The 14,392-nt window shown below is 40.4% G+C and overlaps 1 protein-coding gene across 1 annotated transcript in view; it reads left to right on the forward strand.

The window, feature by feature from the left end:
* MYO18B (myosin XVIIIB) overlaps positions 1-14,392 on the forward strand; it is a 529,330-nt gene that overhangs the window by 486,124 nt on the left and 28,814 nt on the right. Inside the window, exons 41-42 of the mRNA XM_066603908.1 lie at positions 6,169-6,302; positions 13,505-13,669. Of these exons, the coding sequence (XP_066460005.1) occupies positions 6,169-6,302; positions 13,505-13,669 (299 nt within the window). The remainder of the gene's footprint in view (positions 1-6,168; positions 6,303-13,504; positions 13,670-14,392) is intronic.

The raw sequence follows: 14,392 nt of genomic DNA on the forward strand, positions 1-14,392 counted from the left end.
CAAGTAAAGATTGTGTGGGAAAAATAAACCACCGATACATGGCGCAAACATCCATGTACGGAACGTTCAAAGACTGGGTAAATAAACCTGACTCCTCTTTCATTTAGAAGACCAGAAAAATAATACATGCTTTTCAAGGCACAGAGCTTTTATTCGTTGAATGCTGGAGGGAACGCTACTAGAAACAAAAAGCCAATATAAGGAGTACAAAGTAGCTAATCATTGTAATAGAAAATGTAATTAAAGGGTGTTAAGGTGAATAGGGAAAGAACGTAAAAGTGTGTGTGGGGAGCAAACAGAGGAGAAGAAGGTTAATGAAACCATTAGAATATTTATGTACGTATAGTATTGTCCAATGAGAAAACATGTATAATGATAGTTAACATCTACACATATGATACAGATCTGATACATTAAAAGGCTAACCTTTAACACTCTTTAGAAAAAAATCTGTGCAAAAAACTCATCGAAATATATAAAACCCCCAAAATAAATAAAATGCCTAAGAAATGGAATAGAAAAAAAAAAACTGAAGAAAACTGTTAAAATTAGTAATCATGGGAGTGAGGGCTCAGTCACACGGGCGCATCGGTGCCCGTGTTACTGCAGGTAGCAGACGGCCGTACCTGAAGACGGACGTCTCTCTGCAGCGCCGGAGGAAAGAACATGTGACCGGTCATGTGTTCTTTCATCAGCGCTGCAGAAAGACGTCCGTCTTCAGGTACGGCCGTCTTCTAACTGTCAGTCAAACGGCGCATCGGCGCCGGTGTACGGGTGCCGATGTGCCCGTGTGACTGAGCCCTAACAGAACTAATATTAACCCTTTCCAATCCAATTTGCATCCTGGTTTTCCTAGGGGGCTTACTCTTTTCCTGCTGTTATACAATGGCGCTATATGCTGGCTAAAGCCAGTACTGCATGAGGTGACACATTGGATAGGCTCCAACAGCAGAGAGGCTGGCAATACACAGTGAGAGAACCCCGATGGGCGTCTTCCAACATCAGAGCTGTACAGCCTTAAATCATAATGTCTTCAGACGTCAGACAGTGGATTGGAACGGGTTAAGGGCTCGGTCAGACGAGTGTTGTTCAACCAAATGGGTTGCTATGAAAGCGCTTACATGGACGCTTTTGTAGAAGCGCAGGATCTGTGCTTCTAACAAAGTTAGAACATGCGAGTGCCGACTCGCATGTCAGCTCCCCTATGGGAGCCGTGGCAGCACGCTGCCCGTACCACGGATGTGTGAATAGGCTGTTCCACGCAGCTAGAGACAGACCGTTCACACGCATAATCCCTGCATGTCAGCAGTGTTGTTTACATGTTGCTTAGCAGCGTGTAAACACTGCTCATCTGACCTCGACCTAAGAGTTAGTAAACTGGCATACAAATACATGATGTTAGGAAGGGTTCTTTTAGTGGATGGATACTTTAAGAAATGTCTTCATAGATAAGTGTATTTATAACTGCGGATGCATGTTAATAGCCCGTTCCCCTAAAAAATAAGTCCTACTCCAAAAATAAGCCCTAGTGAAGTTAGTAAAAAAGTCCATCTAAATAGGGTGTTATATTAATTTTTGCTCCAAAAGATTTTACTTTTTTACATGCATAGCTGCCTGGACACTGTCTTATTTTTGGGGTAAATGCATAAACATAACTGGGTGAGTGAAAATCTATGCATGAGTAAAAAAAAAGTGTACTGACTGAAAAAGACGTAGAGAGCTAAAGGACGGTGTGGGAGGAATGATATAGTAGGGAACTGGCTGTCTAGAAGCAGTGTATTTGTGCAGTAATGACTCAATGCTCTTCTTTTTGTCACTAGTGCTTTATCTGTCTTTGCCGTCACAGATATCAGTGCTCTTTGCACTAACCACCCAGTCAACTTGTATTGGGCTTAGAAGGAATCCCTATGGTTCTGAACTGCTCTACTGGAGCTTACAAAGCCATAGGCTTCAATGGAGCATAACTGTAATGCTTTTACTCTCACATTCCATATGAATGCTTTAAAACAGCTTTGTACGGCTGGTGTCACAAAGGCATTTTTATGTGTCTTTCTGCAGCAAAAATACTGCATCTAAATGTTATCTTTAGATCAATATGGAACTATGAAATGCACTACAGGCAGTGCATTGTTTTTGTGGCACATTGTCTAAATTTTGGCACATTTTTTTGGGTCCATGGTTTATTTTTAAAATTGCTGCATGCTGTAGGTATGCCTTTTTATTCTGATGTTTTCCCATAGTCTTCTCTATAGGTAAAAAAGCAACAGAAAAATCCCACATGTACAAAGTGCCTAAAATTCAAGGCTGTTTTTACGAGTCTGACTATGCGTGAAGGATAGAGAGAGAGAGAGATATCTCCCCCCGTTCCCCCGCGCTCCGCCAGCCCCCGAATCTATTTGGGCAAGCAGGCATGTACTCAAAAATGGGGATACTCGCTCGAGTAATTTCCCTTAACGAGTACGCTCGCTCATCTCTAGCAAGTACCAATTAGGATAAAATCAATAATGCAAAGTAATATTTAGCACTTAAGATGTATGCACACACTCATATAGTAGCTCTGTAACTGCCAAGATGTCTAGAGCCATAAGATGTTGCACATACAAGTGTGTGAGTCCTTACTGTTCCTCCATGTGCTTCTGATTTCATTAAGAGACATAGAGCATGATACTTTTTTCCCCCTGTCCAATCCATCCAGAATCCAACAGAAAAAAACACCATACTATATCGAATCTACATGTATGAAGGAATTCTCCTCCAGAAACATTGTTCAACAGTATGCATGGCCCTTATAAACTGGTGTTGACAACCTGAAATGCTAACTTCCCATCTAAATTATTCTGTAATAGAGAACCTCAGTATGTAAGGCCAAAAAAGACATGTCCATTTAGTTCAGCCTATTAACCCCCAGCGTTGATCCAGAAGAAGGCAAATCATGTGCCCCATAACCTTTTCTGATGCACCCCATGATCCTATTGGCCTTGGCAGCAGCTGCCTCACACTGGTTGCTCCAATTAAGCTTACAGTTAACTAAAATCCCCAAGTCCTTTTCCATGTCAGCGTTTCCCAGTCCTTTGCCCTTTAGTGTGTAATGGTGACATGTATTTCCTCTGCCCATGTGCATAACCTTATATTTGCCTCCTTTCTGCCCAAGCCCCCAATTTATCTGGATCCTCTTGCAACCGCCTTGTGTCCCCTCTTGTGTTAATTTCTTTACACAGTTTTGTATCTGCAAAAATAAAATATATATATATTAATGACCTGGTAGAAGGATTGCACAGTAAAATATTAATATTAAAAAGAATAGGGCCCAAAACCCATCCTGTGGCACCCCACTAGTAACGGTGACCCAATCAGGGTATGTACCATTATTAACCACCCTTTGCCTTCTATCACTGAATTGCTCACTATGTCTCCCTGTCACTCTGCATCAAAATCCATGTCTAAGTCAGGAATCAATGTTCTTTAATATTTTGAGGACAGCACTGCATTCATTCGTTGTTGGAATAGATTATATTTGTAATGATCGTGATGCTCTATATCTTGGCAACCAGGACTTATATAGGAATATTGATCTCTGCCAGGATGCAATACTCGGCTAGTCCACTGATGACTTATGCATTAGCTCTTTTCTAAGCTTTATACAGAAGATTCAATAAAGCATCCAGTGGAAGTTATAAGATATTGGATATTCTGCTAGAAAGAAATTACCAGAAAGTTTCCATCAAATATGTTATATTATATATCTTTCAAATGCTCCGTATCTATAGTTAATATGCACTGAGAGAAATGGTATACTAAAACATAACCTTTATTAACATAGTAACATAGTGTCTCTCTGTTGGTAACATATTATAATGGTCACTTCATGTCTGTGAGGTTTTTGATATCTTTTTACATTTTTGATATTACAGTTATCAGCTCCCCATTAAATGTTATAGCTGTATCTTAATAAAGGTTATATTTTAGTAATAGTAATAATCTTGTTATTTGTATAGTGCCAACTTATTCCGCAGCGCTTTTATGTAATTTTTTATTTATTATCCCCCCTCCTTCTGAGGTTGGTAATACCTGAACCATGGTGGGATTGAACTTACAACCTTCAGGTCATGAACAAGAGTTTAGGACTGTATTTCTGCTGCCTTAACACTCTGTCATTATAGGAGGGGTGTAGGGATCTTTTTTCAGTGATTTTACTCAATCGGTAAAGAGAACCTGTTACGTCCCCACAGCGCCATAAACTAAGTGATGGTGCTGTTAGAGAGGGGACAGGGAGCCAGGTGCTGTTTTTTATACTCACCTACTTCCTGGATCCAGAGGTGTCCTTCTCTGAAGTTCCGACCGAGCACAAGAATCTAACGCTTTTCAGTGTTCTGTGTATGCACATTCCTATACAAGTCCACTTGTATTGGGCCTACAAGGAATGCCTATAGGAGAGAGCAGGCACAGGAATCTGAAAAGGACACAGCTGGCTCCAGGGAACAGATGAGTAGAAAAAAATACATCACCCAGCTCCCTGTTACCTAATTTAGTTTATGGTGCTGTAGGGACATGACAGATTCCCTATAATGCTAAGTAACTTTTCAATTGCAGATATACTTGTAGATTTACAAATTAACACTTCATCAATAGGACTATGTTTAGTTTTACTCATTCAACTCAATAGAGTAACATGCAGGATTGCACTATAAGGGCGAGCACCCACTGGCGTTTTTTAACCTGCGTTTTGCGTTTTGCGTTTTTCCTGCACAGGCATAGAGATAACATGTGTTCCTGTCCACTGGCGTTTTTTTTGCGTTGCGTTTGCGTTTTTAACATAGGAACATGTCAGTTGCATATGTGTCCTTATTTTTCTCCTAATGCACCCATGAATGTCAATGGAAATTAACGGAAAAGCCGCGAAAACGCCGCGAAAAACGCGCGGAAAAATCACGGGAAACGCGGCGAAAACGCTGCGGTTTTTTCCCGCGGAAAACGCAATCGCCAGTGGGTGCTCGCCCTAAGAATGGAAAATGCTCTGGGTCTCTGCCATTTAGTGTCCTCCAGCTTACACATCTTGAAGGCACTATCGATGCTAAGCAGTATATAGAGGTGTTAGAACACCATATGGACCCATACAGACAACGTCTCTTTCAGGGAAGGACTTACATATTTCAGCGAGACAAGGCTAAACCACACACTGCATCCATCACATCAGCATGACTTCACAGAGGAAGAGTCCGGGTGCTGAACCGGCCATCTGCAGTCTGGGCCTTTCACCAATAAGAAACATTTGGCGCATTATGAAACTAAAAATCTGTGAAAAAAGTCCCCGGAGTGTTGAGCATCTAGAATCCCAAATCAGACAAGAATGGGACAACTTCCCTGCCCCAAAACTCCAGTAATTGGTCTCCTCACTTCCCAGACATTCACAGACTGTTGTAAAAAGGAGAGGGGATGCTACATAATGGCATACATGGTCCTTACCTAACTTTTGTGTTGCTGCCATCAATTTGTAGATGGGTACATTTTTTTAAATGCAATGTAAAAATGTCTCACCTTCACCTTCTGATATGTGTTCTATTGTGAATAAGATATAGCATTCTTTTTTTCTTTGCTTTCCTTTATATTTTACACAGCGTCCCAACCTCTTTTGGATCTGGGATTATATGTTATTCAAGAATACTAAGAAAGTTTGGTGATTACTAGAGATGAGCGAATATACTCGCTAAGGCTAACTACTCGAGTAGTGCCTTAGCCGAGTATCCTCCCGCTTGTCTGTCAAGATTCAGCTGCCGGCGCGGGTGACAGGTGAGTTGCGGCGGGGAGGGGGGGGGGGGGGAGAGGGAGAGAGAGATCTGCCCTCCATTCCTCCCCTCTCTCCCCCCTCAGATACTCAGCTAAGGCACTACTCACTCGAGTAGTTAGCCTTAGCGAGTATACTCGCTCATCTGTAGTGATTACTATATGTGAGATGTTATAAATGGCTATATACAGTAGAAATGTGAATGACTAGACAGCAGAGGCAAATGAAGGGCTTCTATTTACTGGATATTTGGATAAATTAGTTTATTGTATGGAAAATACAATTTAAATCTTAACTTTCAGATTTTAAGATTGACATTTAAATTTGGAGGTTAGCATTCTTTTTTTGTATTTTCGTAATAATCTGTTTTTATAACTTTTTTATAGGAGACACAGGTATTCGAGCTTACAGCAGTAAGGCAAACTTTACAAGCCGATCTAGAAACATCAATTCGTCGTATTGCTGACTTACAGGCTGCACTAGAGGAAGTTGACTCGAGTGATGACAGTGATACTGAAAGGTATTGTTTCATCTTTGCTTTTTGTTATGTATTGGAATGATTTCAGGAAACTCAAAATAGTGTTTACCTTTCCTCGGAAGCAGTGTCAGCTTTGTCCGTGGGTTGTGTCTAGTCTCACAGCTCAGCCCTGTATACAGTATCAGACACAGCCTATACAAAAGAATGGTGCTACTACAGGAAAAAAGCTGACCAGTTTGCAAATTTTTCTACAACGCCTTTCAGATAAATGCTACTTCCAATAATATATTTACCTTTTAATTTATTTTCAGAGAAACTTAAGAGTATGTTCACATGTTGCAAATTTGTTGTAGATTTTCTACAGTGGAAAAATCCACAGCAAATCTGCCAAGTGTGAACATACCGCGCTTCCCTAAAAACAAGACCCTGTCTTATCTTAATTTTTGCCCCAAAAGAGGCACAGGGTCTTATTTTGGGGGGCGTCTTATACTGGATCACCATCTGGGTTCCTCCCGCTGGCCTCCAGCACTCCGGCAGGCTTCTGTGTAGTCCTCAATGCCGACAGAGCGTCTCTTGCTGGTTATGAGGCTTGAATATCCCGCCTCCAGGAAGAGATTGCTCTGATTGGTTCACAAGCGCCACCTCAGTCAATCAAAGTCAGTGCTCGATGAACCAATTACAGCCATTCAATGATGTCATTCAATATATGGTTGTGATTGGTTCATCAAGTGCCGGGTCTGATTGGTTCACAAGTGCTGCCTCAGCCAATCAAACTAATCGCTTGCTAGATTCGGGGTATTTAAGCCCCGTCACCAGCAAAAGATGCTCTTTTAGCATTGAGGACTGCATGGAAGCCTGCCGGAGCTCCGGTAACCAGTGAAGGACAGCGCCTGCTAGGTGAGTATTGCTTTTTTTTCCATGTAGTGTAGCTAGGGCTTATTTTTGTGTCTTATTTTCAGGGAAATACAGTACTATAAAGGGAAGCTGTAACCAGTTTGGAGTTGGTGAAACCAATGGCAACTAGGGAACAATAAAATAGAGAGCACTCCATATGGCTGTTGCTACTGTGCCTAATGCCCTCATACCTTGTAAAGATGCAATTTTAATCAATTCCACACTGTATGTAAATCAAACCTGATTGGACCACAGAGATGGTCCAGGCCTGCCCACTGGATCAGAGTGCTCACCAATCCCCAGCCATTGTGACTATGTTACGTGAATGATGTCTTCTACATCATCCATAGTCTGGTCCAAATCTGTGCTGCTTCACAGACAAGTGCATGCGCTGAAGAGCCGATTGGTTCAACAACAAGGCTAAATAATCTATGCGTGGACGAGTTTGTGGTTTGCGAGATTTGGATGGGACTGTGGATAATGCTAGGAGACGTTATTCATGTTTCTGATAGCGAGAATAGTCAGAGATTAGAGCAAGTATTGCTCAACAAGAATGAAGCTGATATGAATAAAAAACATCCATGCAGCAATAACACAGTAAAGAGCTTAAAGGGGTTGTCTCTCGCGGCAGCAAGTGGGGTTCAGCACTTCTGTATGGCCATATTAATGCACTTTGTAATATACATCGTACATTAAATATGAGCCATACAGAAGTTATTCACTTACCTTCCCTGCGCTGGCGTCTCCGTCTCCATGGCTCCGTCTAACTTCAGCGTCTAATCTCCCGATTAGACGCGCTTGCGCAGAAGGGTCTTCTGCCTTCGGGTCTGTCCGGCAGCAGCGGCGTTCTGGCTCCGCCCCCTTCTACGCATCATCGCGTAGCTCCGCCCCGTCACGTATGCCGATTCCAGCCTCCATACAGAAGTGCTTAACCCCACTTGCTGCCGCGAGACAACCCCTTTAAACAAATCAATATTGATGGTCTATCTCCATATTGTAACCATATTTTGTATAATAAACCTGGCACATAGAAAGCTGCATAAATAGCAATTCCCCAAGGCCTTCCCTAAGATAGCATTTAAAGTGACTCCACAAGATTCACTTTATACCATAAAATCATGATATCAAGTGTTTCCTCATCATGAAATATCATTAACTATGACGTGGCTGCATATGTACGACAATTCTGTACGCTATAATAGACTTCTATACAGTATGTATATTGCTGTAATAATCCCAAAGCTGAGATCCCTTATGTCACCTACATTTCATTATTTACTGTCTCTAGACATGAATGAATACAAGTGTCCACAAAATGTGCTACAAGACATTGAATATTTTCAGTTTATGTGCCGAAACTCATCTTCACTTGATTATAGTACTAGAAGATCGGTCAGGGAGCGAGTTTCCTGCGGAGACACAGATCAAAGAATCCTGGGTAGTGAAGAGATGAGAGGAGGAGAAGGAGAGTGTATGTCCCCATGAAATGCTTGTATATAATTAGTTAAATAGTGAAAATGGGTTAAGATGCCAATACGGACTTAACCTTATACTGTCAGGACTTCACAGTACAAACATAAAGCAGACTGTATCACTTTTACGTCTATAAGACATTTCTTATATATACTGTAGTTGTTTCTTGTCCACATTTTAAGCCGTGACAAGTAGACCAATGACCTAAGGGCTCATGTCCACGGGCAAAATATGATTTAAGATCCGCAGCGGATCTCCCGCATGCGGATCCGCATCCCATAGGGATGCATTGACCACCCGCGGGTAGATAAATACCCGCGGATCGTCAATAAAAGGGATTTTAAAAAAAATGGAGCATGGAAAAATCCGGACCATGCTCCATTTTCGTGCGGGTCTCCCGCGGGGACGGCTCCCGCGGGCTTCTATTGAAGCCTATGGAAGCCGTCCGGATCCGCGGGAGACCTAAAATAGGAATTTAAAGTATTTACCATCCGGCGCGGGCGGGGAAGGTCAGCTGTTCCTCACGGCCGCATCTTCCTTGCTTCGGCTCGGCGGATGTGCCCGGCGCATGCGCGCGGCACGTCGGCGACGTGCCGGCGACGTGCCGCCGGCGTCAGGAATTCATCCGCCGGCCGAAAATGAAGATCCGGCCGTGAGAAACAGCTGATCTTCTCCGCCCGCGCCGGATGGTAAATACTTTTAAATTCTTATTTTCGGCGCTCATGTCCGCGGGGCAGGAGGGACCCGCTGCAGATTCTACATGTAGAATCTGCAGCGGATCTGATTTTCCCCGTGGACATGAGGCCTAAGTATTGCAGGATGGGTGGGAGGGGAGTGGTGGCATCTACATGGTTATTGTTAACAAGCAGAGAAATTATTTTGGAAACAAAGATTAAAAGCACAGATACATTAAAGGTTTATGTTAAAAGCGACTAAGATTTTGGGTGAAAATGAACCAATTTATATCATCATGAAGCCAGTCCAGTTTAGCCTATTACCTTCCTCTGCATCAACATTGGGGGGTAATAGGCTGGTAATAAATGGATAGATAGATGTCTTTTTTGGGGCTTACAAACTATGTCCTATGTATGTTACAGTGATTAGCTGATCACATTGGGCACATCCTTAGAAATCTCCAGCGTTCAGCTGTTATGGTTGGAGAAGCTGCAGCTGGGCAAACACTACATTTTCTTTGCATTGTACTATTATATGACAACCATACAAAGTGGCTGGGTTCATCAGCATGAGAGAAGCTACTCCACACTGGGTCCTGGTGGGAAGTCTTAAGCAACAGATCTTCTTCTATGCCTTGACAGAACATATGGATGTATCAAATGTATCAAAAATGTAGTAATTTATTTTTTAAATCTCAGCTTCATGGAGAGACTTCATATAAATTTTATTAGCTCTTTATACTGGAGGCCTATCTCTGTGCATGGGCAATTAACAAGAAGGGAAAAAAGTTGACACTTGTGGATTTTACACCCTATGTGGAAAAATATTGGGTTTGTGGAATCAAAAAGTGTAAAATTGTTTTGTTTTACTTTGTGTAACCTTTAGTTTTTAAGGGAAAAAAAAAATAACCAGCTCCACCTTCCCTCCATGTCACAGGCTTACGGTCAACTGTGGGTATGATTTCAGGGTAGCAAGTTGGAGAAATTGGCAGGTCAAATGTTACTGTTTGCAAAAATAGCAATGCTTACCATTGCAAGTAATGCACAATATTGCTTTTGGCCATCTGCAGCTTCTTGCACACCTAAATCTAGCGTAGAGGTATACTAGTGTGAGTAGAGCTCTCTAATGTTACCGCAATACAATAGTCCTGTACACATCTTAATTGAAACATTCTAATAAGATCAGTTAATACAATGTGTCAAGAGCTTCTTATTTTTTTACTATATGCAGCATAAGCCCTAGGGCATATTCTGAGTATGAAGCTGAATATCAAAAGGTGAAATAAACTGCTTGTACATTACCTTAGCTGCGGCTTCATGCAGTTAGAAATGAAAAGTCATCGAAATCGGCTGATGTGGTGAAAAAGCACCTCCAATATGTTTGTAGATTAAAGTAATTCATTCATGTTTTTTTCAGGGCACAATGGCCTCAAGGAGATGGATTAAAGATTTTCAATAAATTGCTCACTGGTTCAATGAAAGTCTTGTGTTTGCATGTCAAATTTCATTTATTGCACAATCTGCTTTGAGTTCTAGTTACTGTGAGCAATTTCAGGCAGTGGTTGGACTGCAGAACTTTATCAATACCTCACACTGTTTAAACTCCTTTCCCATTTACTCTCCTGTCTAGATTTTCTTTAGAGTAAAAGAAAATGTGCTACGAAGAAAATAATGTTGACACATTATTGCATCAACAATTCTAATACTGAGACCTTTGGTTTGTGAAAGTAGCAGAACTTTGCAGATGTAGCTTAATGGAGGTGAATAGGAAGATTGAAATAATTCCACTACTACCCTGTTTCCCTGAAAATAAGACATAGCATGATTTATCCAGAATTTTTGAGGATGCAAAATGATTTTTCAGGCTTTTTGAGGATGCATGAAATATAAGCCCTACTCCAAAATTAAGCCCTGATAACAGTTTATTTTAAAAGTCAATTTAAATAGTGTCCAGGCAGCTATACATGTAAAAAAGTTAAACCTTTTTGAACAAAAATTAATATAAGACACTGTCTTATTTTCGGGGAAACACGGTATGACCCCCATTCTACCGCAACTACCATTATTAACTGTTTCACTCTTAATTTCAAGGTGTGCAAAATTTGTCATTTTGAATTATCTGTAAAGTTAGTGTTAGTAGAAAAATTAGTGCTTAGAGAAGATCCCTTTCCAATATACTGTAGAAAGCTAGAAATATATTGATAAAACAGAAATTCAAGCAACAGACTAAGTTTCGATTCTTCTTAGTAATATCAGTCGTATTGATTGTCATCTTTGAATTGGCTTCAAAACTAGTTATCTGCTGTCATTTTCTCCACCTGTTCAATCATTAAAGAGATATTCTTATCTCAGAGAATGTCCCCATTCTATCTCACCATGCCTGATTGGCTGCCACATCCAGGGTGCAAGAGGTTGCTAGGTATACAGCAGCAGCCACGCACCTACTGCTATACTATTTCTGTATTTCTTATAGAAGTGAATGAGAGTTAGGTAAGTAATGTAGTACCGAGAGTTACGCTCTTTCTGTAGTTTACAAGCTATGGACACACTGTAGCTGCTGTGGTATGCTGTTTATATAACTTCTGTTCACGCCTATGGGAATTCTAGTACAGAAACTGAGTAACACACTGCTCCAGTTGTTTCTGTAAACCCAACCAGCTCTTACACATGATTGCAATGGCCAGTGAAATGTGGTGAGGTGGGACAGGATCATTCTCTGAAAAGAAAGAGGTAATACAGGAAAATATTAATATCTCTGTAAGTAAAAAAAAAAACATAATTAGCAAACTTTTGCGTCTGGTTTACTAATTTATGGCAAGTTGTGCATTTTGTGTCCTCTTTAATACTTCATTCTTTGGTACGAAATGTACAATATTTGGCTCATAGTATGTGGAGCTTGTTAAACATCTGATTCCTAAATCATTGGCGTTAATTGGAGTTGTGTCCCCTTTTGCAGCTTCAACAGCCTCCACTCTTATAGGAAGGATTTTTACAAGAGTATGTCTGTAGCAATTTGTGTTCATTTAGATAAAAGAGCATTTGTGATGTTGGATGAGAAGGTTAGACCCCCGTTGATATAGTAATTCATCTCAAAGGTGTTCATTGAAGTTGAGGTCAGGGATTCTTGCAGACCACTTGAGTAACTCCATACCAAACTCCTCGAACCATGTCTTTATGGCCCACAGGGGACAGTCATGCTGGAACAGGAAAGAGCACTTGTCTAAAATGTCTTTCAGCAGATGCAGAATCCGATATCAAATGTAATTGTTAGGGACAATTAGCTTTATCCTGATCACCATCAGTCCATATCCAATTCATCACATTATACTATTACTGTTTTAATATTTTAATGTTACAGAGTATCCTTCAGTTTAAAACCTCTCTAAGAATGTTATCTCCAACAATAAGGATTTATGTCAGTTTTATATGCATGTAAGCTATCAAAAAATATTATAATTTCAATATAAATAATCACAATGCTGTCATATCATACATTTAAAGGGGACCTGCCAGCTTTCCTGACTTGCCTATTTTAGTAAATACTTATATTCCCCATAAAGTAACAATTTTGGAAAATCTTTTCTTAGAACTGTGGGGCAGATTTCTGAAATTATCTAAAATGACAGGTCAGCTTTTATTTTATGAGAGCAGAATGCAAAATGAAAGCTGTCTGTGATTGGTTGATAGAGATAACTAAAACCATTTTCCTTTTGGACCGTTTAATAAATCTCTCCCAATGAGTTATGCCATTCATCTGTTATTCCTCCTAGTCACTGGGAGTTACTGTTCACTTTTTCAAACTGTTGTGCCCTTACACAGTCTGAATCTGTCAGCACTTATTGGACAAGTGTGTGGGCACACCCACAACTGGTAACACCCAGCTGTCAATTTATTCAAAAATTTGAAGAAGGAATAACATTAAATAATGAATAATGTTTTTCATTATTATTTATTCATAGTTACCAAGAAAATATGCCAAGGTTTTCTATAGAGCTGTATGCAGATTAAAGTGACCTTTCACTGAGCACCTATTGTTAGTTGTGCGATGCCATTACTATAATATTTGAATAATACCTCTACATTGCATCATTCCTCTAACAAAGGATGCTCTTGGATGGTTGTTCCACGTTCTCTTTAGAATATGTTAAATACTTCATTGTACAGCTGGAGTTATACTACGTCTCATTCTGCTTTTCTCTACAGAGATAATCAGTCAACCATAGGTTCAGTAATGAGTTTGGGGAAATCGGAGAGCATCCGCTCCTGGGTTGGATCATCCGATAGCTGGGCATCACCGACAGGCAGCAGTGTTTGTGGGCGCCAGTCAAGGCAATCAACGTCTGATACACCTAGTGTTCACAGTTTACGGTGAGGAATTTTGTCATTCTGCTCTGAAGACTTGTATTTTATTATGCTGTATTACACACATTTTGAATGAAATAGAAGAAACACAGAATATTCATTATCCCAAGGTTCATTTTCTTTGTGGTGTTTTTCCAATACAGTCTTTGCTGGGGACAAGCCACTATAAAACTTTGAAAACTTTTTTCTTTAAACAGATGCAATCAATAATTTTGTCATTTTACGACCTTTTCTCTCTTTTTTTGTGGTGATCAATTGTGTTGTACTACAAATCGGAGAAGTCACCGAAGCAGTGTATTTCTTTTAAATTAGCAAAATTGGTCATCGAAAAATAAATTTTATTAAAAAACTAACCTTTATTATTTTATACTTAAAATGTTTGGACAGACTCAAAATATATTAGACGTGGACTTGGTTATTGATTAGAAACCAAGCCCCACGGTGCACAACTCAATAACAATAAATTGGGGGAAGTGGGGGGGGGGGGGGTTATTTCCTGTTAATTAGCCTGAGAGCTGCTTTCCTTTTTTAGTAGCGGCCATGAATGAAGGGTTAATAAACAACATTTCGATTGTTTGCAGTACATGTAGGATTGGAGGGTAGTGTGGAAACACTTAAATGAAATACCACAGGCGAAATATAATCCCTGCCTATGACCTCATGGATTGAATCACTATTGGTCTGTAAAGCAAGGGAAGCAGCTCTCAGGCTAATTAAAAGGGAATAACA

Source organism: Eleutherodactylus coqui, chromosome 5 (genome assembly GCF_035609145.1).
Source record: "Eleutherodactylus coqui strain aEleCoq1 chromosome 5, aEleCoq1.hap1, whole genome shotgun sequence".
NCBI classification, from domain to species: domain Eukaryota; kingdom Metazoa; phylum Chordata; class Amphibia; order Anura; family Eleutherodactylidae; genus Eleutherodactylus; species Eleutherodactylus coqui.